The sequence below is a fragment of the Globicephala melas genome, chromosome 12 (assembly GCF_963455315.2).
Source record: "Globicephala melas chromosome 12, mGloMel1.2, whole genome shotgun sequence".
Lineage (NCBI taxonomy): Eukaryota > Metazoa > Chordata > Mammalia > Artiodactyla > Delphinidae > Globicephala > Globicephala melas.
The window spans coordinates 6,479,128-6,504,320 of NC_083325.1; the positions used below are offsets into that span (position 1 = coordinate 6,479,128).

Here is a 25,193-nt window from a genome sequence, read left to right on the forward strand (position 1 = left end):
CCATCAACAGAGGAATGGATAAAGAAGGTGTGGTATGTATATACAATGGAATATTACTTAGCCATAAAAAGAAACGAAATTGAGTTATTTGTAGTGAGGTGGATGGACCTAGAGACTGTCATACAGAGTGAAGTAAGTCAGAAAGAGAAAAACAAATATCATATACTAACGCATATATGTGGAATCTAAAAATTGGTATAGATGATCTTACTTGCAAAGCAGGAATACAGACACAGACATAGAGCACAAACGTATGGATACCAAGGGGGAAGGGGGGTGTGGGATGAATTGGGAGATGGGGATTGACATATATACACGTATATATATGTGTGTGTGTGTGTATATATATATATATATAGAGAGAGAGAGAGACATATATATATTGACAAATATACACATATATTGGTACTAAGTATAAAATAGATAACTAATGAGAACCTACTGTATGGCACAGGGAACTCTACTCAATGCTCTTTGGTGACCTAAATGGGAAGGAAATCCAAAAAAGAGGGGATATATGTATACGTATAGCTGATTCACTTTGCTGTACAGCACAGACTAACACAACATTGTAAAGCAACTGTACTCCAATAAAAAATATGGTTATTATTAAGTATAACCTGCCTAAGAGACTAAGAACTGTTACTGTTAATTAAAATGAAGATCAATATATGAAAAACTAGAATTGCAAAGGGGCCTTTATCACACCATGACTTATTACAGCGCAAGACCCAGAAGATGAAGGAATTCTCACTTCATGGGCCTTTGGACTGAAGAAGTTACTCATTTCACACCAAATGTGCCTTGGAAATTTGAAGAGAAAAAAAATTCTTCTTTGTCTCTTTTTTCCTAATGAGGATGAATATAGATCATTTGCATTAGTCAACTCTGGCTGGGTAGGTTTTATATCCTTACTTGAGCCTAACTCTGGCAAGGAGCACGTGCTAGCAGCATGTGTCTTTCTTATTCCAGGAAAACATGTCAGGCCACTGTTCGTGGGAAGGATGTAGGTTCTGAAAGAGTTTTCACCAGTGGTGACGGATTTGCACCAAGACAGACGTCCACACTTTGGCAAGTGTGTGGCCAGGGACACATCTTGGTGAACTGCCCCCCTGGGACCCCCTTGTGGCCAGAAAGGGGGCAGAGCTCAATATCTCATAAAGGAATGGAAATCAGAGGTCTGACCGGTCAGCTCAACTGCCCTTGGACTTCCGTAGACAGAGTATTTTCTTACTGGTTCTATAAAAACACATGCCCTGCCGTGGCGGTTTCCGTTTTTTTTTTTGCGGTACGCGGGCCTCTCACCGCTGTGGCCTCTCCCGTTGCGGAGCACAGGCTCCGGACGCGCAGGCTCAGCGGCCATGGCTCACAGGCCCAGCCGCTCCGCGGCATGTGGGATCTTCCCGGACCAGGGCACGAACCCATGTCCCCTGCATCGGCAGGCGGACTCTCAACCACTGCGCCACCAGGGAAGCCCGGTTTCTCTGTTTATATGCCCATCTTGCCCTTGAACTCCAAGCCCAAAAGCGAGGGCTGCGCCACAAGCATCTTGGCGTCCTTCACACTCACTTCCTGACTCACCCAAACAGTAACTTGCTGAATGTTGCTGCAACATAGAAGGAATTACTCAGGCAAGCCCTGATCCTTTATTTTTAAAATGTAGTATTTATAATACTGGACTCAGAGCTTTTAAACCTTTGCAAAGTCTTCCTGTAACATTTGGCTTCCTTCAGACCTTTTCTAAAATATCGTGACCGATTAGGAGTCGTGAAAAATGAGAGGAACACGGAAAAGTGGCAGAGAGATGAAGAAAGATCGCTAAAAGGATTGAGAAACAGACGCCAGAGAAGATCAGTGGGAGGACGGATGGAGATGAGGCCAGGGGAGGGGCAGCGTCCACAGCTCCACACGCCCCACCTGCACGTGGGGAGAAACAGTCCCGTCCGGGGGGCCTTGGTGTGGAGCCTGTAGGTCAGCACCAGTGCACCCGCACCCACACCCTCCAGAGGACCCCAGCACCCCGTCTCGGGGAAGTGCTGCCCCGAGTTTCCCCTGCCCTGAGTCCCAGACTCACCTGTGTCACGGGGGCAGGTGGGCTTTGCAAGATGGCCTGAGGCAGGAGCTGCTGTGTGACGTCACAGGACGCCGGGGCGGGCAGGGGAGCCTGGGGAAAGGAGAGGGGCCTTGCTGTCAAATGCAGCTTCTGGGCCGCTACAGAAAGGGCCGGGTGCCGTCCCTCAGCCAGCTGGGTTCTCTGGCCTCAAGGAGGCCCTTCTGCCCTGGAGTGGACGGCTTACTTCTGGAAGGCATATGCTCCCCGGGAAAGGTGGGGTCACAGGTTGCTGCCCTTGCAGGGCACGGAGTCAGCGGTGACACGCGGTTGGTGAAGGGTGGGGGGCACTGGGGGCACTCGGGCCCGATGCCTTCCATCACGGTGTGCTCTGCAGAGCCGCTGCCACCGGCCGGAGCTGGGCATCTCCACCCCACCCTGCCTCGCCTCCTTTTCTAGGCTCCGTTCTTGGCGGATTTGGTCGCTCTTTTCCCAGATCAATACTTTCTTAGCGGTGTTGTCCAGCAGAAAGACGACACCTTGGCCTTCCTGCTCAACACTAATGCAGATGGACAGGCCCCTGCACGTCTCTACCCGCTGACCCCCCCAGGCAGCGAATGCGGCTGCAGTTTCGCCAGACTCTGCCTGCAATCTGGTGGAGAGAGTCCTGCAAGGTCAGCGGCGTCCCAGCCTCTGTGCCCTGATCGCCCAGGTGGGCAGAGGAGCAGGGGTGGGGTGGGACAACGTGTGGAAACAAGAAATGCAACCGTCAGCCTCACGAGGCTCTTGAGAGCTTTAAAAAGAAAAGTAAAAAGCTTCTTTTGAGGTTATCCCAAAGCTGCCCCAGGCCCTGGGGACTACAAAAAGCCGGAAAGCTGTCCCCAGAACAAGATCAGAAGCAGAGGCAGCAGGAGACCTGTTCTGAGTGAGAAGCCCAGGGACTGGCTCTGGTTCTCCCAGCTTTGTTCCCTTGCACAGCTGGGACAGAACTGTCACCAACAGAGGCAGAGAGGGTTGCATGAACAGCCAACATCAGAAGAGCGGCCATCATAGCTCACAAGCTCATCAAAAGGTGGCTGGGGACAAAGAAGGTGGTCTTTGTCATGTTCTGCTTGAAAATGAAACATGTTGCCCAAGCTTTTCAGCAGGGTGGGCATAATTTCCATGGGGACAGCAAGAAGGAAGGGGACACTTCACTCCCATCTTGAAAAAGGTCAGCGAGGGATGAGTGGGAGGTACTTAGCCACTATGTGGATGTGGCCCCTAAAATCTGGGGACACCTTTCCCATTGAGAGCGAGGTCTGTGTCCCTCTCTGTGGGTGAGCTTGGGACTGCTTTGCCCGAGAGGGATGGCAGAGGTGACATTGTGGGACTTCTGTAGTACACGGGCCTCTCACTGTTGTGGCCTCTCCCGTTGTGGGGCACAGGCTCCGGACGCGCAGGCTCAGCGGCCATGGCTCACGGGCCCAGCCGCTCCGCGGCATGGGGGATCCTCCCGGACCGGGGCAAGAACCCGTGTCCCCTGCATCGGCAGGCGGACTCCCAACCACTGCGCCACCAGGGAAGCCCTTGTGGGACTTCTAAGGCAAGGTCACAGAAAGCCACGCAGTTCCGCCTGGCTCTCATGGAAGTCCCTCTCCAGATATTTCCTCTTGGAACCCAGGAGCATGCCGGGAGGATGGCATGGAGAGGTCCACCAAGTCAATAGAGCATGCTCTGAGCTGGGCCCAGCCATCAGTCGGGGATGCAGACACATCAGGGGTGTGGACCTCCTGGCCCTGATCGGGGAGGCTTCCGACACCAGGCGGCAAAGAGGAGTCACTCCCACTGTGCCTTTTCTGAATTCCTGACCCAGAATCCATGAACGTGGAAAATGACTGTTGCCTTTCTTTTTTTTCGTGTTTTTTAACTTATTTATTTTTAGCTGCGTTGGGTCTTTGTTGCTGCGCGCGGGCTTTCTCTAGTTGCAGCGAGCAGGGACTAGTCTTCTTTGCAGTGCGCGGGCTTCTCATTGCGGTGGCTTCTCTTGTTGCGGAGCACGGGCTCTAGGCACACAGGCTTCAGTAGTTGCGGCACGCAGGCTCGGTAGTTGTGGCTCACGGGCTCTAGAACGCACGCTCAGTAGTTGTGGCGCACGGGCTTAGTTGCTCCGCGGCATGTGGGATCTTCCCAGACCAGGGCTCGAACCCGTGTCCCCTGCACTGGCAGGTGGATTCTTAACCACTGCGCCACCAGGGAAGCCCCATGACTGTTGCTTTATGCCACTGAGTTTGGTGTGGTTTGTTCCATGGTGATGGAGAACGGGAGTGTGGTAGGTACATCAGTGACCTTGCATCCAGCCAACGTGCTTTCAAGGAGGCCACACGTTCCCTGATGTTCTGGAAAGGCCTGGCATATATGGGGGACACTGCCTGATATATGCAGGGGGACCTTCTTGTTGACATCAAGCGTCTCAGACATTTGCACTGGAGTGACATGGGATCTAAAATAGGAGGGTCCTAATCACGTACCCCCAGAGGCTCTGGGGGTGTAACCCCAAATTTGAAGTTTTGAACTTTATCTTTAAAACTCCTTTGGATTTTGAATTCTATGGATATACATCCATGTTAATTTTGGAATAAAAATGTTTCAAATTTGCTCCCAATTAAACATCTTAACTTCCCACCCCCACTTGCCACCAGCAATCTCTAAGTACAGCTGGTTCTCTGCGAAGATGCAGCACGCGGTCCTGTGGCCCTGCAGGCCCCTGCAATGCCGTAGCACAGGCTGGGTGAGAAGTTTGGGGTCACTCACGTACCGGCATCGTGGCTGCCTGGCTGAGCCCTAGCACGGGGAGCTCTTGAGCCGATCTTGGCAAAGCCGTGGTGCCGGCCTCTGCCCTCAGCTTGCCTGGAGTAGCTGCAAGAAACACATCACCTTTCAGACTTGCACACGCTTAACAGCTTTCTTATCAAAAGAGGGGAACAGGGACCACGGTGTGCATGCAACACGGGCCTGGTTGGAATCTGATAAAGGAAGCCCAGCGGAAGTGGAGGTGGTTTTGAGAACCACGGAGGCTCTGCCCGCCTCCAGCATCACCTGGGAGCAGGTGGATGACAGCAGAGCATCCACGAGCTCTATGTCCACCACATGGTCCAGCCAGCTGCCTGATCACACCCCTCACCGGGTCTGCACGTCGCCTGCTTTATGTCGGCTGCGTGTGCCAGTGGAGGAACCGGAGTGTGGAGCCGGGGCGGGGCCGGGGGTGGGGGGGGAAGAGACCAGCGGGATAGAAGGGAAGGCACGGCAACCGAATGGCAACTTCTGCTTCAGATCACGGACTGCCCTGCTTCTCCTCAAGTTCGGGGGTCCCTCGTGGGACTCTCTGTATACCCACCACCACCCCAGCCCAACAGGCGCCCACCCCTTCCCTCCGCGGTGTCACACTCACAGGTGGGTTCGGACACAGCCGTGCGCGAGGATTTGTGGGAACTTCTTGAGGACGCCGATGGTGAGTGGCTGGTGTTAAGGCCCGAGGTGCCCACGTCGAGTGCATTAAAGTGCTGCTGAGCTTCCAGGCTGGAGCCCTTGTGCTGAAACACACACACACAGGCACACACGCACGCACGCACGCACACAGAGTTCCACATTTCAGCATCGAGATCACGGCAATGAATTAGGTGACTTCAGTTGTTCTCTAAATATTTAGGAAACTTTGAAGGGTATGGAGAGAAATACTATAACGGTTTGGAGATAATTTCAAACACATTCGGGTGGACTATTTATACAAAGATGTAATCTAGCATCTTCGAGAGGCTGGTAGCCTGTAAGCAGTGTTTATTATACTTTCTCGCCTTGTAGTTTGATAGTTTAGATTTTCATAAGGGATTCGGCATTTTGTTTTTTCCTTAAAACTGTCACCTCATGCCCAGAATCTTGGCTTTCCCAGAAGCAGGCGGAGAGGCCGGGTCTAGACATAAGGTTGGTGGCGGTACTGGATTATTAATGCTCCCATGAAACGAACGCCTTTGGACCCTTCTGGACACTATCTCCCCAATGCACTTCCTCTGCAATCTCAGGGCCCCCGAGTGGAGAACAGAAAAAGGGCCAATGGTCTCCAATTCTTGACCCCTGGATCCCAACTGATGCTGGGCCCCCCCGATGCCTCTGCCTTGAGCACAGAATGGTGAGAAAGCAGCTGTGACTTTGCAACGCCGTCCTGCATTGGTGTAGGTGTCATAAGCCTAAGAAAACAGGGATTATAATGATGTTTAAGCTAAAGAAGGAACGTAATGCTTACTCTCCTGGGCTAGGCTTCTACCTGGTCTCAGAAGGATGATGAGATTCCTGGGCTGCTTGATGTCTCCTGGTCTCAGTTCTTAAATCTCCGTGTGTGACGCTACATGGCTGTTCTATATTTTGAGTCGTGGCTCCAGTGAGGGTGGACACTGCGTGAGCCCGAGTACGGCTGAAATGATTGCTACGAGACCTACGGGGCTTTGTGCAAAACAGAAGCGCAGGATGTGCCTGGGTTTGCTGTGCTAAATGTTCATTTTGAGGTCCTGTTGCTTGGTCAGTGTCTCCCAGATCACACCCCTCAGAGTGGGGTTCCTGGCCCATGGCCGTTGGCGAATTGTATGCTCCTGGTCAGCAGAGAAGTAAGTACAGGAAGTGAGAGCAGGAGCTGAGAAGCTTTTGTAGCCGTTTGACGTAGCCACACATCCCATCCAAGCAGGGGAATCTGCATTTTAAAAAAGCCTCCGTCAGTGACAGGTTTGAAATTAAAAAACCAAATGGTCCCTTACCGCTGAGAGTTTGAAAAGCACGGTCCTGGAGCTTTTCCTTTAAAAGGGGCTTCTTAACCTGGCAGCCTGAGATTGTGTGCTTATACGTAAGTGCAGGTCGATGAGAAGTTCCGTTGGGCTCTAATATTCCCAAAGGATTGGAAACCTCAATAATCCATTTCCGACTGGACGATACACACTCGGCCCGATCTTCAGCTGTGGCGTATGGTGTATCTAACACCTGCCTATTAACAGCTTAACTCCACCCCTGGACGTGATACACGATGCATGAATGGACAGAGCCGGGTAACACATCCATGAACGATGACAGGGGTGTCTCATCAGTGAGCTGGTTATGAATCACCGTACAACACGTCACCACGTAGCCTGCCAGCAGGGGAGGCTCAGCAAAGATGCGACTGCTGTCTGGTCTTGAAAGGGGATTTCTCCCTCTTCCCAACTGAGTTCTCAATGGATCAGAGATGCTTTTGTTGGACCACTGCTGCTGCGTCAGTTTCCGGCCAGAGACTGGATTCTAGGTCACGGGCAGGCTGGAACGTGAACCCTGTCTCATCAGTTCTACGAGGCCCTTTCCCTCTCACGTTTTGACATATCTGAAATTGGGATGTGTCCTTCGACTAATGATAAGAAATCCTGACTGCACAGATTGGCAGCATCTTCTCTTTTTCAGTCGAGATAAAATAATGGTAGACCTTATAACTGATGGCTTCTTAGCTTTGATGAAATACAACACTCCCTTTCTTGCTTTCTCTCTTTTTCTCCCAACATTTGTGTTTGCTTGAAGAATGACCTTTGAGAAAGAGCTCTCGTCTACTTCCAAGTTCCCTTCCAGGTGTCTGACACGCCAGGAGCAGAGACGGGGGCAGCCTGGCCAGAGGGTCCAGGGGGTTCAGGCTGGGCGAGGAAGGAGGTCTGGGCTTTGGGAAGAGAAATACCTCTCCAGCACCTCTCGGAGCTCCCTGATGCAAAGCTGGCTCCAACAAGGCTGTCAGCTCAGAGCCCCAGACACAGAAATGGAAAGTACCCTGCCAGTGAAGCCACGAGGGTGTGCGAGGGGCAGCGTGCTTGTGGGACGCTCTTTTGTAGGCAGAGGCCTTAGGCTAAGGGGAGGGCAGGGCACACAGACTATGCCCTGCCTCGATGGGACGACGGAGTAACCCTCAACTTTTCATCTGTGGGACACACAACCAAGTGGACGTGCTACAGGCAGACCTTGTTTATCGCGTTCCACTTTATCACACTTCGCAGGGAGCGCGATTTTGTACAAATGGAAGGTTTGTGGCAACCCTGCCTTGCCAGATGATACTTAGCACTTTTTCAGCAATGAAGTATTTTTAAATTAAGGTAGGTACAATTTAAAAAAGCCTAATACCATTGCACACTTAATAGGCTACAGTATAGTGTAAACAGATCTTTTATATGCACTGGGAAACCAAAAAAAAATTTGTGTGACTCGCTTTACTGCGACCTTCGCTTTACTGCGGTGGTCTGGAACCCACAGCATCTCTGAGGTGTGCCTGCATGGCCATTCTCTAAGGCTGGGAAGTGCCCAGCCCTGCTCTGAGTCCAGAGGCTGCTTCTCACACAGCTCTGTGAGTTCCCGGCCTCGGCGGCTTTGGGTACGTTAGCTACATCCTCTGTGTGCTGCTGTCTCACCTGAAGAAGGACAGTAACAGTGCCCACCTCACAGGAACCTCACAAGGGGCAAATAGGCAAATACCCCAAAATTACATTGAATAGTACTGGGAACATAGCAAGAGCTCAATAAATACGACCCCCCATGTTTAGTATGACCGTTTGTATGATCACAACTCACGGAAGATTCTACTTAGCCACACTTTGCCTTTACCCTCTGCTGGGCATCAGAATACCTTCAGTGCCGAAGGGTGGACGGTCTCCAGAAGTGGGTCCTCCAGGGCCAGCTCTTGCCTTCTTTCCACCCGGACCTCTGCGTAACTGCTCAGGAAATCAAGAGACCACAGCTGGAGGGGGTACATTCCAGGACGACACCGGCGAAGAGGGCTAGTGTGACAGGTCCAGGTTCCCTGTGTGATACCCCTCCCAGAACAGCCACCGGCAAGGAGGTTAGCCCTGTTACTCGTCTGAGGATGGAGTTTCTTTCTGGGCCTTAATTCCACTGCAGTCACTTCCACTGGGACATTCATAATTACCTCCCTTTCCAGGATGTTTTTATTTCCTTCTCCTTTACTGATCTCTACCCTCACCCCGAAACCCCCAAACATAATTGCCTTTAGAAACATACTTTCCTCTACAGAATGAGCCTCAGTCTTCAAATAATTAGAAGACTTTCTTAAGACCTACTCAGTTTGGACTATGCATAGGAGGAAGTGACACGTAAGTTTTTTTTTTTTTTAGTAATAACAGACTATGAAACTGCCGGAAGCTTTCTTTCGACCAAACCTAGAACTAACCAGACCCAGACTGTCGATTAGTCTACAGACCCACTTTTTGAATAGCGCGGGTAAATCAGTTCAACGTGGGGATGGCTGAGTGACTCAGCTGTCGCTTCTGCCTCGTGTGTGGAGACGCAGGCTGGGCGAGGGGTCTTGGGCCTATAGAATGCTTGTGACCTCGTTTACTCAATAGGTCACTCCCTACTTTCTCTGAAAATCTGGGATCTGGGAGATAGAAGATGCAGAGGAAGAACAGGGTCCAGGTCAGATCTGAGGAGGAAGGAGCTGATGATGTCCACCTCCCCTGGGGGCACAGGGCTTCTCTGGCAAAGGCCCAGGCAGAGACGGGGGACTGGCCATGGAATCAGAAACCACTGGCTGCTGACGTGCCCAGGGTAGGCTGGGAGGCCAGGGTCAGGTCCCTGAGAGTGGGTGTGCAATGTGCTGATCACGGCCACTGGCCAAGAAACACCTGTGCTTCTTATCTCTCCTCCTTCCCCACCTACTAAAGATGAGGGATTTACTTGTGCTTGTGTGTGTGTGTGTGTGTGTTGTCTATCCATCCATTATCTATCTACCTACCTATATCTATCCATCCATCTATCATCTATCTATTATCTATCTATCCATCTACCTATCCATCCATCATCTATTATCTATCCATTCACGTATCTATTATTTATCTACCTGTCTATCCATTATCTATCCATCTATCCATCCATCCATCATCTATTATCTATCCATCCATCATCTATCCATCTATTATCTATCCACCCACCCATCATCTATTATCTATCCATGTATCTATTATCTACCTATTTATCCATCTATTATCTATCATCCATCCATCATCTATTATCTATCCATCCATCATCTATTATCTATCCATCTATTACCTATGTATCTATCCATCCATCATCTATCTATCCATATATTATCTATCTAGCCATCCATTATCTATTTATTATCTACCCATCCATCTCTCCACCTACCTACCTACCCATTACCTGCTATCAATCATCCACCTCTTATGTACATGTATATAACGCAGTAGGTATGTATCTCTCCACCCATCATCTGTTATCTATCATCTATCTGTTATGTACATATACAAAATGCAGTCCTTCTTTCTTTGCTCTCCTCCAACGCTCTCCTCTAGACCAGTTTAAAACCGATTTATGTTCTTAAAATTTGTATAGTTGGGAAACTCCCAAATAGCACCTCTCCTTTACCTTTGGGAGAGACTGTGACCCGCACGGCCACGTCCAGGGAATCCCGGTGTGCTGCCTCCCTTGGAAGCCCCGCCCACCCACGCTGGGCTGGGGGCGCCCCCGAGGCCACGGGACGGCCAGGAACCCTCTCCCACTGGCAGCCTGGCTCTTGTACCAACCCTGCCTCGGTTGCCAGCAGGGTTTTTTTTAAAGTGTTCAAAAAGGGGACTATGTCTCTGAGTTATTTAGAGGCAAAATTTTAATCTTCTTCTCCAAACAGCAACAAGGGAAGGCTGGGGGCCGGATGGAGATGAGGGGAAAATATGTAAGTAGGTCACTGAAGCAGTAACTTACTAAGGAACATCCTGGCCGCCTGGAAGAGCTCAATGAGGCTTTCAGAGGGGCCTGACGGGACGCTGGGAGGAAGCCTCAGCCCTGGGAGCACAGGGCTGGGTGTGGAGCCGGAAGGGATCTGAACTCTGCAGACTATCCTGTTCACTGCAGAGCACGGCCCAGGCCCCGCTGAAGAATTCAAGCCCGGGGCTCACTCCTCAGAAACGGGGTCCACTGAGGATGATGGGGCTCTGACGGAGCTGCCGCGGGCCTGGTCCACCCTCCCAGCCCCCTGCCCGCACCTGACCACTGAGTGCGTGCACACGATGAACTCGGGCTTGGAGTTCCACTGGTGGTAGGTGATGTAGTAGTGAGTCTGCAGCCAAATCCACTGCTGCCCTTTCGTCAGAAACCGGTAGCAACACGACTTCCCTTTGCCGAACTGCATCACTGTGAACAGAAGGTGGAGTCTGCATATCACCAACGTTAAGACGAAAATGGTCCTTTTGCCCCAAAGTTACTGTTAAAAACACCAGCTTTCAAACAGACAGCGCCACACATCGGTCACTTCCCCAGTTGTGATGGATTTTAAGTCATTATCGAGGTCACGGTAAATGGTAACGAATATTCTGAAACGACGGAGGAATGATTCGTCTGCTTTCCCAAATGCTCAAAGGCTTAAGAGAGCCTTAAATCAGGGCAGATTCTCCAACTGGAATTTAATTAAAGAGAGGCCCTGGCTTTCCTGGGGCTCATCCTCCTGCTGCAGGTGGAGCCGTCTTTGGAGCTGCGGGAGCCCAGCGTGGGAAAGACAATTCAGACGCTGGGAGAACTAGACTGAAAATAGACATGCCAGCCAGCAGCCTCTGGACAGATCCTGCGGCTGCCAGTCTGCTGTGCATCCTCCTTCTACGCGGTTCTAAATAGAGAATCGGCCACAGGTGCCTTCCACCGCGGCTCCACCGTGCAGGGCTGCGTGGAGCCCCTACGGTTAAGTCTCTTCTGGCTTCCCTGGGGGCGCCCAGCACACACGGATGCTGCTGGTTTAAGCCTGGGCAGGGCAGAAAGCTGGGCCACGGGTCCCAGGAAGAGGAGCAGTTGGGCTTTATTTTTATTTATTTATTTGGTCGCACCAGGTCTTAGTTGCGGCAGGCGGGCTCCTTAGTTGCGGCATGGGAACTCTTAGTTGCGGCGTGCACGTGGGATCTAGTTCCCTGCCCAGGGATCGAACCCGGGTCCCCTGCATTGGGAGCGTGGAGTCTTCTCCACTACGCCACCAGGGAAGTCCCAGCAGTTGGGTATTTTTTTTTTTTTAACATCTTTATTGGAGTATAATTGCTTTACAATGGTGTGTTAGTTCCTGCTTTATAACAAAGTGAATCAGTTATACATATGTTCCCATATCTCCTCCCTCTTGCGTCTCCCTCCCACCCTCCCTATCGCACCCCTCTAGGTGGTGGCAAAGCACCGAGCTGATCTCCCCATGCTATGCAGAGCCGATGGGTTTTATTGCCTCAGTGCCTGGAATTTAGCTCCTATTCCTGCAAACGATCAAGAGAAAACCAACTAGGAGACAAGTGAAAAGGAGGCACTGAATCTACCAATAAAATAATATTTGCAATAAATTCTTTGAGCCTGAGACATGATTAAATGAAGATTGTACCAACACATTGCTAAGGGGACAGCTGGAGACTCAGGTAGACAACTAAGTTACTCACAGGAAGATCCAACTGGATTATAAACTCAAGATGCCGTCAGCCTCTCCTCAACACAAAAGGAGGAGGGACTTTTTCCGACTGCCTAAAATATATCCCAGAGTACTCAGAAAACACTTTCCTGATACTTTACAGGAATCATACTGTTTACTGTCTTCCAGGGGGTCTAGAAAAACCTCTTCAATGGACAGTTTGTCCTTATCAAAAACCTTTGTTCTGTTTCCTAGGAGACTAATATCTTGAGGTCATTTTAAAAGGCCTGATCATCATAATTGTTAATCAAACGTTCTAAAGCTTAAAAAAAAAGGAGGGAACTTCAAAAGGCGGGGCGGGTCAGGGTAGAGGCCCAACAAACTGAGAGTGTCTTGCCCGCTCCTTCAGACGCTAAAGGTAGTTCTACACCCAGGGTGGCCTTTCTCCCTTGGAAGAGTCAGAAGCGGCCAGCGGCTTGAAGTAGCCGTGCTTCTCACATTTCACGGGCCCCCGGAGCGCTAGGGGATCCTGTTAAAACGGATGCTCTGATTCCATAGGCCTGGCGGCGGGGAACCTGAGGATCTATACGTCTAACAAACTCCTTCTGACACCCGCGCTCTGCTCGAGGACCACCTTTGAGAAGCAAGGGGTTAACGTGTTAAAGGTGAGGCTTATTAACACCTAGGAGCGGTTCCTGATGGAATTCACGCCTGTGCTCGAGTCAACGAGATTACGATGGGTCGGACAGACGGGCATCCGGCGAAATGCAGTGCTGGTGGTCAAGCCGTGTAGCAGGAACCGTAGGTCAGTATTACTACAAATGCTCCTACTCAAAGGTAAAACCTGGCGCCAAAAATACGGCTTTAAATGGTGAATTCTCGACCCCTCTTGCTAAGTGAGAACCCAGATGTGCTTGTGGTTTCCCCTCCGTCACACCATGAGCCTCGCCCCCCATCCCTCCGCCAGTGTGTTCCCCCGGTCTGTGGCACAGCGCCTTCCCTGACCCCGTCCCCCAGCGGGGTGAGGGACCCTCCCCTGAGCCCCTCGATACCCTGTGCACAGCCCCTTCCAGACACCAACATCCCGTCAAGTCACTGCTTTTCCATCAAACCTTCCTCCTGCAGGGCAGCAAGGGGATTCTGGTCATCTTTCTGCTGTGGGCCTCGCTCAGTATCTGACCTGTTGCTTGTGACCCACACATGTCTGCTGACTAAAGAAGAGTTAAGTGAATTCGGTATTTTGTCTTTGAAACGTTACTGCGTAACTTAGAAAAAAAAACACGGGCCAGCATCACCTTAGTTTCTTAAGATCAAAGAGCCTGCATATGTCAGGGGTGCTGGGACGGGGCTGGAGGTGGAAGCAGACAGACCAAAGTCAATTCCGGGTGAACGCAAAACACGGGGGGATCCGGATAGGGACCTCCACCTACTCCTAGATCATCTCAGAGAAGACCAAGCCCTCCACCTCAGAAGAAACCAAGTACTAAGTTGACTTCCAAAGCCTAAGAGTCCTGCTGTCAGGGCTCCGGAAAGAGAGCGTGGGGTGGGGGGGGGCTTTGGCCAGGGCTGGTGTGAGGTACTCACGGTGCTGGTGGCACCTGGCCAGGAGTTCCAGATCGTCCACGTGGTAGTAGTCATAGCCCGAGGTTCCCAGAACTTCAAAAGGCAGGTATCCTATGATGGGAGGAGCTCTGCCGAGCACAGTGGGGGGTCATTCATCAGAGAGGAAGTACCGCAGGGCTTGCGTAATGATCAACCTGGGGGCCTCATTTCCCGAGAATAAGAGCAGGAAAATAATTTTGCAATGGTCAAAACCAGAGAGGCTGTGTTTTCCAAAGTGCTCAAATTTTTTTTGGCATTTAGATACTCAGTTCCCTTGGCCTGACCTGGCCCCGATAATCATAAATGTGGTCACTACTGAATAATTAAAAACAGCTATAGATTGGCTCAGCCCAACCTCAAAGTGTAATAGAAAATCAAAGGGTGGGAAGGGGAGATTTCTTGTTCTTAAACTGTGAAAAATGTCACGAAAGAAAGTAAGAAGATTGGGTTAAAGGGACAGAAGGGTGGTGAAAGAAATAAGATGAGAGTTTCCTTCACATCTGGTCCTGCCTGATGGGAGCTGGAGAGGGTCCCGAGTCGGGTGGCGGGTGAGGGTATCCCGAAGATGTCCCAGGCTGTGACGCCTGGCTCTCCTGAGATGCTCTGACCCAAACCCAGGACATACCCTCAGAGGGGGCAAATGCAATGGAGGGAAACCTCCTGCCCCCTGCTGGGAAGCACTTTCCCCACTGCCAGAGAGCCCTTCTTGCAGAGACCAGGCCTGACTTTCCTCCCCCAAGGAGAGCCTGGCTCATGGAAACAAGCCCTCGCAAAGCACCCAACCCAAATATGTTTTTCTTTTCACAAACCTGTGATCCAGAAATAAAAATTTCCATTCCAAGCTATGTCTTGAAGTGAATTCCTCTAAAGGTTTGTCAACGATGCACATTTCCTGTATTAAGAGGGAGAAAGCTATTACTCGGGGTGCCAGATACTCCCCCCGCCGGTTAGTTCAAGAATGCGCGGTCGGCAACAGAAGTTAAAATCGTTTAGAGCAAGTCTCCAAGTTGTCTTGGACTGCAACTCCGCATCTGTAGCTAATTTTGGTATTAGATGATGCTAAATTTATTTCACAAGCTGGGGAAAAATACCTAAGAACCAAAATGTCACACCACTCCCTTCCTATTATCTAGACGTGTGGTAAACATGTGGAAAATGGCTTTCCATCTGAATTTGAATGACTGATTTAACTCAACATTCATGCAACGTTGAATCTGCAATGCTGAATTCATGCAATTCATGTTGAGTTCATGACGTTAAATTCTGATGCGAAAGCAATCACAGATGAGAGACCATAGGCCAGCCCTCAATTTGACTCAGTTTTTTACCTCCGCCTGCCCTGAGTGGTGTCAACATGGATGTGAAGGGTAGGGAGGCTTACAGAGTTCTAGAAGAGCATCTCTGCAGGATGACCAGCAATTCATGCTGCCTTCCAACAAAATGGCTCGCAGGCCACCAAAGTTCGGGGAAAGAGCTTGCGGGGCTGTCACCGTACAGAAATCAGACATTTAACGTTCTCAGAGTCGGTGACGAGCTCATCGAAATCTTATTCTTTCCCAGAAAGACAATGAATTACCCAGCACTCAGTGTGACTCAGTGGTACTCGCTCCGCATGATAAATCCTCTCCGGGTACTTGCCTTTAAGAATTGCGGTGTTGCCAGGCGAACGGTGGCAATGAAGCAGACCTCCTTTCCCAGGGGCATTCGGCAGGGCCTCGAAAGGGCGCTGTCAAAGCCGTTACAGGAGGGGCTGGGCGCTGGGCAGAGGGGAAGAGACACAGGTCAGCCCCGGCTGGTGCAGAGCCAAGCCCCACTGGGCACTAACTGAGAGGCCTCAGGTCCATCAACTGCCTCATTTTCACGGCAACTCGGGGACCTAGGTGCTACTCTCATCCCCCCTGCACAGGAAGCCGAGGCTCAGAGTGGGAAGCAACTCACACAAGGCCGAACAGAGCTGGAATTCGAGTGAGCGACACAGTGCTCTGCGCCCCCCCCCCCCCCCCCGCCACAGTCCTGCAGCCACGGCGGTTACTGTGCCGGGAAAAATTCTCTGCCACCTGAGCAGCCGGCCCCATGCTGCAGCAGGGCCTGGGTGCGCACGTCAGCCAGTGTCCTAAAGGATGAGCTGCACCGTCAGGCGGTGTTTCTGATACTGATGGGCTCAGGGGAAGTAGCAGGTCTTGACACACGGTGACCCCACCTCTGCCCCTGGCCCTGGAGCGGCCCACTTGGGATTCAAGGGCTTCTGTCCTGAAACCCCCCATCTACCCACCCCCAGGAGCCCATGCTGGTGCAGCGGCTTCACTGAGGAGATGGACTCAGGACTCAGGGTGGCCCCAACAGGTATGCAGTGTCCACGAGAAAACTCACTGCACAGGTGACAAAACCTGCTCACTGTGTCTTATGCAGTCTTACAAGGCCGGGAAGGTGTGACTTCCCTTATTCTACAAATGAGGATACTGAGAGGTCTAGGAAGCTTGTGCATATTAACTGAGGTGACTCAGAGTGGAAATGATGCAGCCGGGCCTCCACCCAGGTCTTGGGACTCCCAAGAGGGGGCTCTTCTGGGCTCCTGCCTACCATGATGCTGAGACCAGGCCCCCAGAGACCTGGGAGCCGAATACCTGTCTTCACGGTGCCTGTGAAAAACTGCTTTACCTTCCAGACCAGAGACAAATTCTGCTATTTTAGGTGGAGTTTGCTAGGTGGGAAGAAGAGCCCTGTTCAATATGAGAAAACTCACTGAATTCTCTCCAGATTCCCCAGAACCTTCTACATGATTGCCCCCATCCCAGGTCAGCTAATTCAGAAACTCGGGGTAAAGCCCAGGTATCCGCACTTTTCAAAGCCCCCCAGATTTACTAACGTGCAGCCAGGGTTGAGGATAATTATTCGAGATAAACTATACCACGTCTTTCTTTTTAAAATGTATTTGATTGTATCTTGTACATTCCTGAACTTGTAGATTAAGACAGAGTTATGTTTTCCAATCCGAGAACATAGGAAGCGTCAGAAAACTAACTGCGTTCTAAAATGAAATCTGAGCGACTCTCTTTGGATTTTGGCTTTCCGGGAATCCTTTGTTTTCTATGTTTACAGGTTTCTAAGTGATTCTATCTATAATGGGTCTTCTATCTACAGTGGTCTTCTACTCACTAACATGAATAAATTCCTTTTACCAAACATAGTCTCTGAATGCATTCACATAAATACTAATAAAGGTTTCCAAACATGAATATAAAGTGGGTAAGATAAAAAATCGTGGGCCTGAGAGAGTTTACATCTGTCCGTTGTTGGCCTCCACAATTTGTAGGGTGAGCCAAGGAAGTCACCAAGAGAAAGGAAAATAAATCCACAAAAGGGAAGGGCCTGCAGATGTGAACATCTGCATAATAAAAAGACATTTAAAATTCCCCAGATGTGAAATATCCTCTCGCTTGAATCTATCAGACATCTCCCGCCAGAAAACAACCTAATAAAATTCTCTTTCAGGATAGCAAGACCTTCCAAGTGAACATCTGAGGACTTCCCAGGCATTTAAGAGAAAGTCTCTTTAATCTGTCTCTAAACCATGAGCTGGTTTGATCCTTTCGGCTGCTAAATTCACGTGCTGTCAGTAAGCGCCTTCCTCAGCGATTTACAGCGAGGGGGACAAGGTTGGGAACACCAGCCTCCGACCACTTCTTCAAGGGGCAGAGCCTCAGATCGTGGAAATTAAGTGGGTGTTTTGCAGACCTTGCCATTGGCCTGGGTGTCTCCCAAGGTGGTTTTACCAGAGTCCTTTTATAACTTCGAAGGCTTTAGAGATGGAAATTTCCCAGGAGGGAAATTTCAAGATCGCCTGGAGTCTGCACTTGATAAGCCAGATCTGTTACAGAGGGGCCTGGAACTGAGCAAATTCCTTCTGAACAAACTTCTCCCACCACAAAACCTGAAGCAGATGAAGGCCTGATCAAAGGCGAATGTGAATCAAAGCTGAAAGCTGTAACAGAGGGCAAGGGGAAAACCTTGGGGGAAAACCAGGGGGAGGAGGACACTTTCAACCTTTGGCCAGTTGCACCTGAAATGACTTGTCCTCTCAGCAGAAGCCTTCTCACAAATTCTAGAGTCAACGAGAGCAGGCTGTGCCCCGGGACCTCCTGGTAACAGGGAATACTTAGAGTAACTTCTCTGGCACTTCTTATCCCGAGGTGGTTTAAGAACATTAATTAAGGATTTAATTAGTTGTTTCGATTTAAGTCACAGAAAAAAATAGATCTAATTACAACTGGCCTCCCTAGCCTCTCAGGATTAACCACTCACTGCAGCACAGCCCCATCTCATCAGATCTCTGGCTGCTTCCAGACTTTTCCTTTCCCCGCCACCCAACAGGCATGCGTGTGCACACGTGCGTGCGCGCGCGCACACACACACACACACACACTCACAACCAACAAAAGTGATGAACGCTTGCTATTGATACACTTCCCATCCCCGCCCCCCAGAGTTACTCAAAAGTGATCTGAGCACAATCTAGTGAATCACTACAGTGCAGCCCCACTGTTTTGTTTGAGGTGTATTATTCATAAAAATATTTTACAACATTTATATCTTGTGTAATTATAAAACCCAATATACTATCAAAGATAAGTAATTTTGTGGTTATTTGCCATGTAAAAGGATCCAGTATGTGTTTGCATCCCATTAATACAAATAATGAAAAACTATCTGTTTTAATCTGTAATAAACTGATTTATCGTGCAGGGACTGCAAGACACTAGAGATATATTTAATTGTTACCTCTGCCCTCCTCAAACACATATGAGGACACAATCCCCAGAATAAGTAGTTTACTTTGCATCAGATGTAAAGGAGACTCTGGGAGCCATAATTAGATTATTTCGAGGCAGACAGAGAGCCGTTATTCCCGACTGATCTAGTATGTTCTGGAATGGAGAAAACGTTCACCAAACTATACTTTTTAGTGATTTACATGTTCTGTGTAGAGTGAATACATAGCTTTTATAGTATCCAAAAGAAGAAGCGACCTTGTCTTTCCCAAAACTAAAGAACTCGCCTTCCCCACGCGGGAACAGGGGCGAGGCATCTGTCTCCAGCTCTGAGTGGGCGTCTTACCCACAGCAGGCGTCCAACATGTGTTTACTGAACGATGCTCTCACGAGATGACCTTCCAGCTCACGGCTTAAAGCCTAGTTCGGGAAGAGACCTTCTGATCCTGGCCAGCAACCAATAGGCAGACCTTAAGATCCCAAGGTGGCTTCCCTTCCACAGCCCAGCCTGGTACTGCCGGTGGCTGGCGCGCAGTGGGAAGGTGGCCCACGGACACGGTTCTGGTTCCAGAGGCTCAGGCTGACTCACTGCCCCCTGATGCATTAACACCGGTCAGAAGGACGCCTGGGCGAGACGGGATGTGAACCAGCTGCAAAGCACTCCGTGGAAGGCAGTCAAGCGCCCGTCGTGGGCCTCGTGCTTGGAGAGATGCGGGATGTTAAAAGGGTCTAGGGGTTACGGAGTCCCTTCTTTACTCCCAGATCGTTCATCACTGAAGCCTCTGATTGCAGAGATCCCGAAAGAACTTTGCGTGGGCTGGCATTCTTGGGCCCAAACCAAGAGATCCCAGAGGTTCTCTGGAGGATAAGAAGGATGAGGTGTGTCTCACTTGGCATCCGGGGCTGGCTTCCAAGTCTGCCTGATGACAGAGGTGCGCTCCCACATCAGTCATGACGAGGAGATAAGGATACCATGGGGGCAGGGAGACCCCAGGGGGTATGAGGACGGGCTTCCAAAGGGATAGGAAAGATGGAGGGAGAGGCAGGGATGGTGACAGGGAAGGTCAGCCAACAGCACAAACTGGGAATAAATGGAGAAAGAGGTAACTTTTTCTCCTCAGCATCGGTTCAGCCATCAGGCCCACACAATGGAGTATTCTGATCAGAGATGGCCTGCTGATAAATTAGTCGCAACAGCTGTAGGAAAACACACTAACAGTCCACAAGGAGAGTGACAAACAGCTTTCTCTGCCCTTCTTGGAACAAACGAAAAACAAATCCGGTAGGTGTCTGGGAAGAGGTGAAACAGTTGATGAGGAGGTTTGTAAAGGAAGAATGAAGTCCCTGAATTTCATTTGTGATAAACGTCCAAAATGTTTGGGATGGAGTGTTAGAATGTGGCGGGAAAAGTAATTTTCTGCACCTTCATGAGAAATCATCTCTACTTACGCACTCTTTCCAGACTCTCTTTCTCTCTTGTCACAGTATCCTTCCCCCGGTGTGTTGTGAAAAGCCAGCCGGGTGACTGGGCTCTTAGGAGAGTAGCAGCAAGATAATCCCGTGCAGTTTTTAGCCTGGGCCACCACCCATCTTGCTGGGGTAATACACGCTTCTTCTTTTCTTTCTGCCAGTTCTGTTTGGCATTCGGAAAAAACAATGTCGGAGAAAGGCTGAGAGCCACACGAGGGAGCTGGGGGTTTGCAATGTGCTGGACTGAAGAAAAAAAAAATCACCCTAATGGGAAAATACATGTCTTACTTGAATTTCTTCTTTGCCCTGACATTCATCAATTAAAATGAGTATTCGTCGGGGCCAGGAGCTTGTGAGGGGATAAGATCTCCCCCAGACGGTTGGTCCACAGGGCCTGACTACTGGATCCTCAGGAGAGCGAACTTCCTACAGGCCCTCGTCCCCTCCTCCAAGTGGGTATCTTGTGCACATCTTTATCACAATTATCGGACAACCCGGACAAAAGTTCCCTGCTCCCGGGCTGAAACAAGCAGGAAGATGGGGTTGATAAAGGTCTGACCGTTCCTCTCCCCTCCATTTTAATAGATGCTCATGCGGAACGATGCCCTTGGGTAACAGTTTGTTCTTGACTGTGATCGTGATTCCTCTGCAATCTAATCTGGCAGCAATGACCGTTGCTGGAGAAGGACGCCGCGCATCCCCGTCTGGGTGGCAGGGACACTCTGCTTCTTACTCTCGGGGGCCTGGGACAGACAGATCAGACTTCCTTCCATGAAGCTGTCCTTCTGGGCGAAATTCACGTCCCCACTCCCAGTGAGGTCTGGTGGGCGTGCGGTTGGTTCCCTTCACTGAGACGTCTCCATTAGTTCAGCTCAGGAAAAAAAAAACCAAAAACGCCAAAGCCGTAAAGTGAGGCAACCTACGGAAATCCCACAGGACATCAAGGGTTGAAAGCTGGAAAGCGTCCGCTTCTGCCAGCATTTCAAATCTGGTTGCGTGGTTAGAGGTGAGTAGGTAAAGTGAGGGCAGGGAAACTTTTATCCTCTGGTGTGTGGTTTCTGGAAAGCCCAGAGCAGCATGTTTGCCGAGGGTGACCTACTTGGAAGCACACCAGCCACTTTTGAAATACTGCTTTCTGGATTTCAGTCAGACGCGAGCTTAAATCCAAGTCTTGGGGCGGAGGTCGGCTCACAGAGAGGACAGCCTGCTTCCAGACACCAAGTTCTTTGAGGAACGGGGACCTGCTTCTTAGGACCCCTTCAAGCTGCCCCTTCTTAGGACTGTTCACTATGCCTGTGAACATCATCTGGATGGTTCCTTCCCAATCAGACTGTAGGGCTGGGGCTACCTGACTTGGGTTGGGGGTGTATTTATTCGAAAGCTCAAAAAAAAAAAATCTGTTAGCGGACAAACATAGCCCCAAATAAAGTAATTTTGTTTCAACTCTATTCTGGAAACAGTGGGCAGAGCAGAGGGGGCCCAGGGGCTGCTCTGACCAGTGGTCCACCCCGGGCTCCAGGCCACATGGCTGGGGTCAGAGCGGGCTTTTTTATGGGGACAGGATGAGACATAAGCTACATCCCAGCTTAGATTCCTACAGGAAGCTTCTCACAGAGCAGGACAGAAACTGTCCCGAAGTGAAACAATTCGAAGAAAACTTTCTCATCCCATTTCCTGACACGTACGTCTTCACACTGATGAAAAATCTAGGTTAAAGATGGGAAGTCCTGTCTGCCCTCCCGTCCCCTAGAGCACCTGTGGAATCCTAAGGAGTGACCAGGACGTAAGGATACAGATGTAGGGAAATTCCATTTTGCTCAAGTATTTAGGCAATGGTTGGTGCGTTTGTCCCAGTGCCCAGGAGTGTGTGGGGGGGGCGTAAGGTGGCACAACTGATGGGTGAATCTGGAAACATCCAATTAGAGAGTTTAAGCCCGTCAACAAGGGCAAAGGCGCTTTGTCCTCCCCCGCCCCGGCCTCCCAGGGTCATAGGGCCAGACGGATCTGCGCAGGCGAAGCCGATGGCATCTTCATCTGCGTGGTGTAAGCGCCTCCTCTCTGGCTCCGTCCCACCCTCTCTTCCCTGCCCTGCAGCCTGCACATTTAACTTGGGGCCTTTCAGCTTAAGGCCCAAGGGTTCCCGTGGATGTAAGTTTGGGGTAGCAGCCAGCACTTATCAGCCTGGGTTCCCATCTATCTATCAGATGGGTCGCTGAGATGAGCTCTAGGCCGGGAGAGGGTGTCAACGACAGTTCTGGGGGGGCTCCCGAGTGAGGGGCCTGGGAAAGACATCAGAAGGGGGGCCACTGGCCTCCCAGCACCCCGAGACCCCAGGTGGGAGGGGGTCAGTGGGGAGTGAATGGAGGCCAGGGGTCAACTTCTCTGACCACTCAGCACTGCTCCAGAGGCCTGCCAGTGCAGACAGTTCACAGGGCAACAGAAAGTAACACACTCCAGTTTACCCAGTGTGTACGAAAGTGGATTTCATCTTCGCTTTGGATTTAGGGACAAAGAAGTGGCGGGAGCCCTCCAGGAAGCTGCTGCCCCTTCCCTGGAGTGTGCTCTGGGCTCAGCTAAGGCATGCTCCATCCTCAGCTCCCAGGGAAGGGCGTTATTTCCCCACAAGTCAGAAGTCTTTGGCCTGAACCCTGGATCTGCCCCCTTCCACCTGTGCATCCAGGGCTGAGGACTGAGCCTCAGTGTAGGTCAACCTGAGTCCATTGGGCACTTATTTATATGCCAGGCACAGACTGTGTGGGCCCAGGGAGGGGTGCAATGAGTCCACAGGTGAGTAAAGCTCCCCATCCTTTCCAATCCATTATTTCCTCTTGACAGGCATCAAACAAGAAGACATCAGACAACACTCCTCAAACTCATCAGCCCTACAGAAATGATAGGACTTTTCATGGTAATGGACCAAAGTAGGGTTTTCTGCATAGTTCTTTGAAGTATGAGCAGGTATTTTATGAAAATAAAACTGATTTGCAAGGCAGAAATAGAGACACAGATGTAGAGAACAAACGTATGGACACCAAGGGGGGAAGGCGGGGGTGGGTGGTGGTAGGATGAACTGGGAGATTGGGACTGACATGTATACACTAATATGTATAAAACAGATAACTAATAAGAACCTGCTGTATAAAAAATAGTCTTAAAAAAAAGAAAATAAAACTGATGTTCACGGTCATACTTTCTATCCTTTACGTACTGCTCCTTACCCTGTGCCTGCCTGGGACCTTGGGGAAGCTGCAGGCGGTGGCTCATGTAATAATCATGTTTCTGGATCTGATGCTTTGACATCTGGGGCCGTGCTGACCCTAGAGGGGCTGCTCCTCTCAGGGTCAGACAACTCCTAGAGATAGCAAACAACTCACTTCCAGTGTACGTTTCGGAGGCAAAACCAACCCATCCAGAGCTCACACCCCGCACCCTCTCCTCTATCAGGCTCTCATACTCTGAGCCACTATCCACCTGCCCTAATCCCCGCCCCCGCTCCCCACCCAGGGCCAGACAACCAGCGGCAGCCCTTACACCCGACAGCCTGCTGTAATTATTCAAACCAGCCAAACCCAAGCCTGCTTACTCTGCCTCGCCTGCTCTTTTCTGCAGAAACCATAATAGAGGCCTCTGCCCATGTTTCCTGAGCTCCCTCTGCTTTTGGCCTATCCTGGTGCCCCCGTGTGTGGCCCTGCATGGCGTGCTGTGACCGCTTCTAGGGATCTGTAAGCATAAACCTCTTCCTTCATCACAGTCCTTTCCATGTCTGTGTGTTTTACCATATTTGATTTAAAACAAATCTAGGGTACTCTTAAAACAGCCTGGTACATGGGCGCAGGACACGTGATGTGCACAGGTACAGACATCATGGACCAACGGAATGCCAGGCGCCGGGGAGAGGCCTGTGTCTGCATCTAAATGTGTAATAGCCACCTCGATCTGTGGGAAGCAGCAAAGCCTGAGGTTAAGAGTATGAGTTCAGGGTTAGAACGGTTCTGAATCTGGGTCTCTCACATCCCACCTGTGCACTTGAGACTTAACTCTTTTATGAATCAATTTCCTCCTCTGTTAAGATGGAATGAGGCCTTATATGTGGAACCTAGAAAAATGGTACAGATGAACCGGTTTGCAGGGCAGAAATGGAGATACAGATGTAGAGAACAAATGTATGGACACCAAGGTCGGGAAAGTGGAGGGGCTGGGGGGCGTGGGATGAACTGGGAGATTGGGATTGAGATGTATACACTAATATGTATAAAATGGATAACTAGTAAGAACCTGCTGTATAAAAAAATAAATAAAATTCAAAAATTCAAAAAAATGGAATGATGCCATATATCTGGAGAAAACTATAATTTGAAAAGATACATGCACCCCAATGTTCATAGCAGCACTATTTACAATAGCCAGGACATGGAAGCGACGTCAATGTCCACTGACAGATGACTAGGTAACAAAGATGCGGTATATTTACACAATGGAATATTACTCAGCCATAAAAAAGAATGAAATAATGCCATTTGCAGCAACATGGATGGACCTAGAGATCTCATACTGAGTGAAGTAAGTCAAACAGAGAAAGACAAATATCATATGATATCACTTATATGTGGAATCTAAAAAAAAAAAGATACAAATGAACTTATTTACAAAAGAGAAACAGACTCACAGACATAGCAAACAAACTTATGGTTACCAAAGGAGAAAGGGGGTTGGGGGAGGGATAAATTAGGAGATCAGGATTAACAGATATACACTACTGTATCTAAAATAGATAACCAACCAGGACCTACTGTACAGCACAGAGAACTATACTCAATATTTTGTAATAACCTATAAGAAAAGAATCTGAAAAATATATATATTCATATATATA

At 49.9% G+C, this 25,193-nt stretch overlaps 1 protein-coding gene across 5 annotated transcripts in view; it reads right to left on the reverse strand.

The window, feature by feature from the left end:
- Positions 1–25,193, reverse strand: part of NPAS2 (neuronal PAS domain protein 2) — a 345,032-nt gene that overhangs the window by 17,261 nt on the left and 302,578 nt on the right. For all 5 annotated transcript variants that reach the window (XM_060309185.2, XM_030838789.2, XM_060309187.1 and 2 more), the window contains 8 exons: positions 15,720–15,838; positions 14,891–14,973; positions 14,064–14,170; positions 11,095–11,242; positions 8,706–8,790; positions 5,481–5,622; positions 4,848–4,948; positions 2,075–2,164 (listed from right to left, as the gene is read on the reverse strand). In XM_060309185.2, the coding sequence (XP_060165168.1) occupies positions 2,075–2,164; positions 4,848–4,948; positions 5,481–5,622; positions 8,706–8,790; positions 11,095–11,242; positions 14,064–14,170; positions 14,891–14,973; positions 15,720–15,838 (875 nt within the window). The remainder of the gene's footprint in view (positions 1–2,074; positions 2,165–4,847; positions 4,949–5,480; positions 5,623–8,705; positions 8,791–11,094; positions 11,243–14,063; positions 14,171–14,890; positions 14,974–15,719; positions 15,839–25,193) is intronic.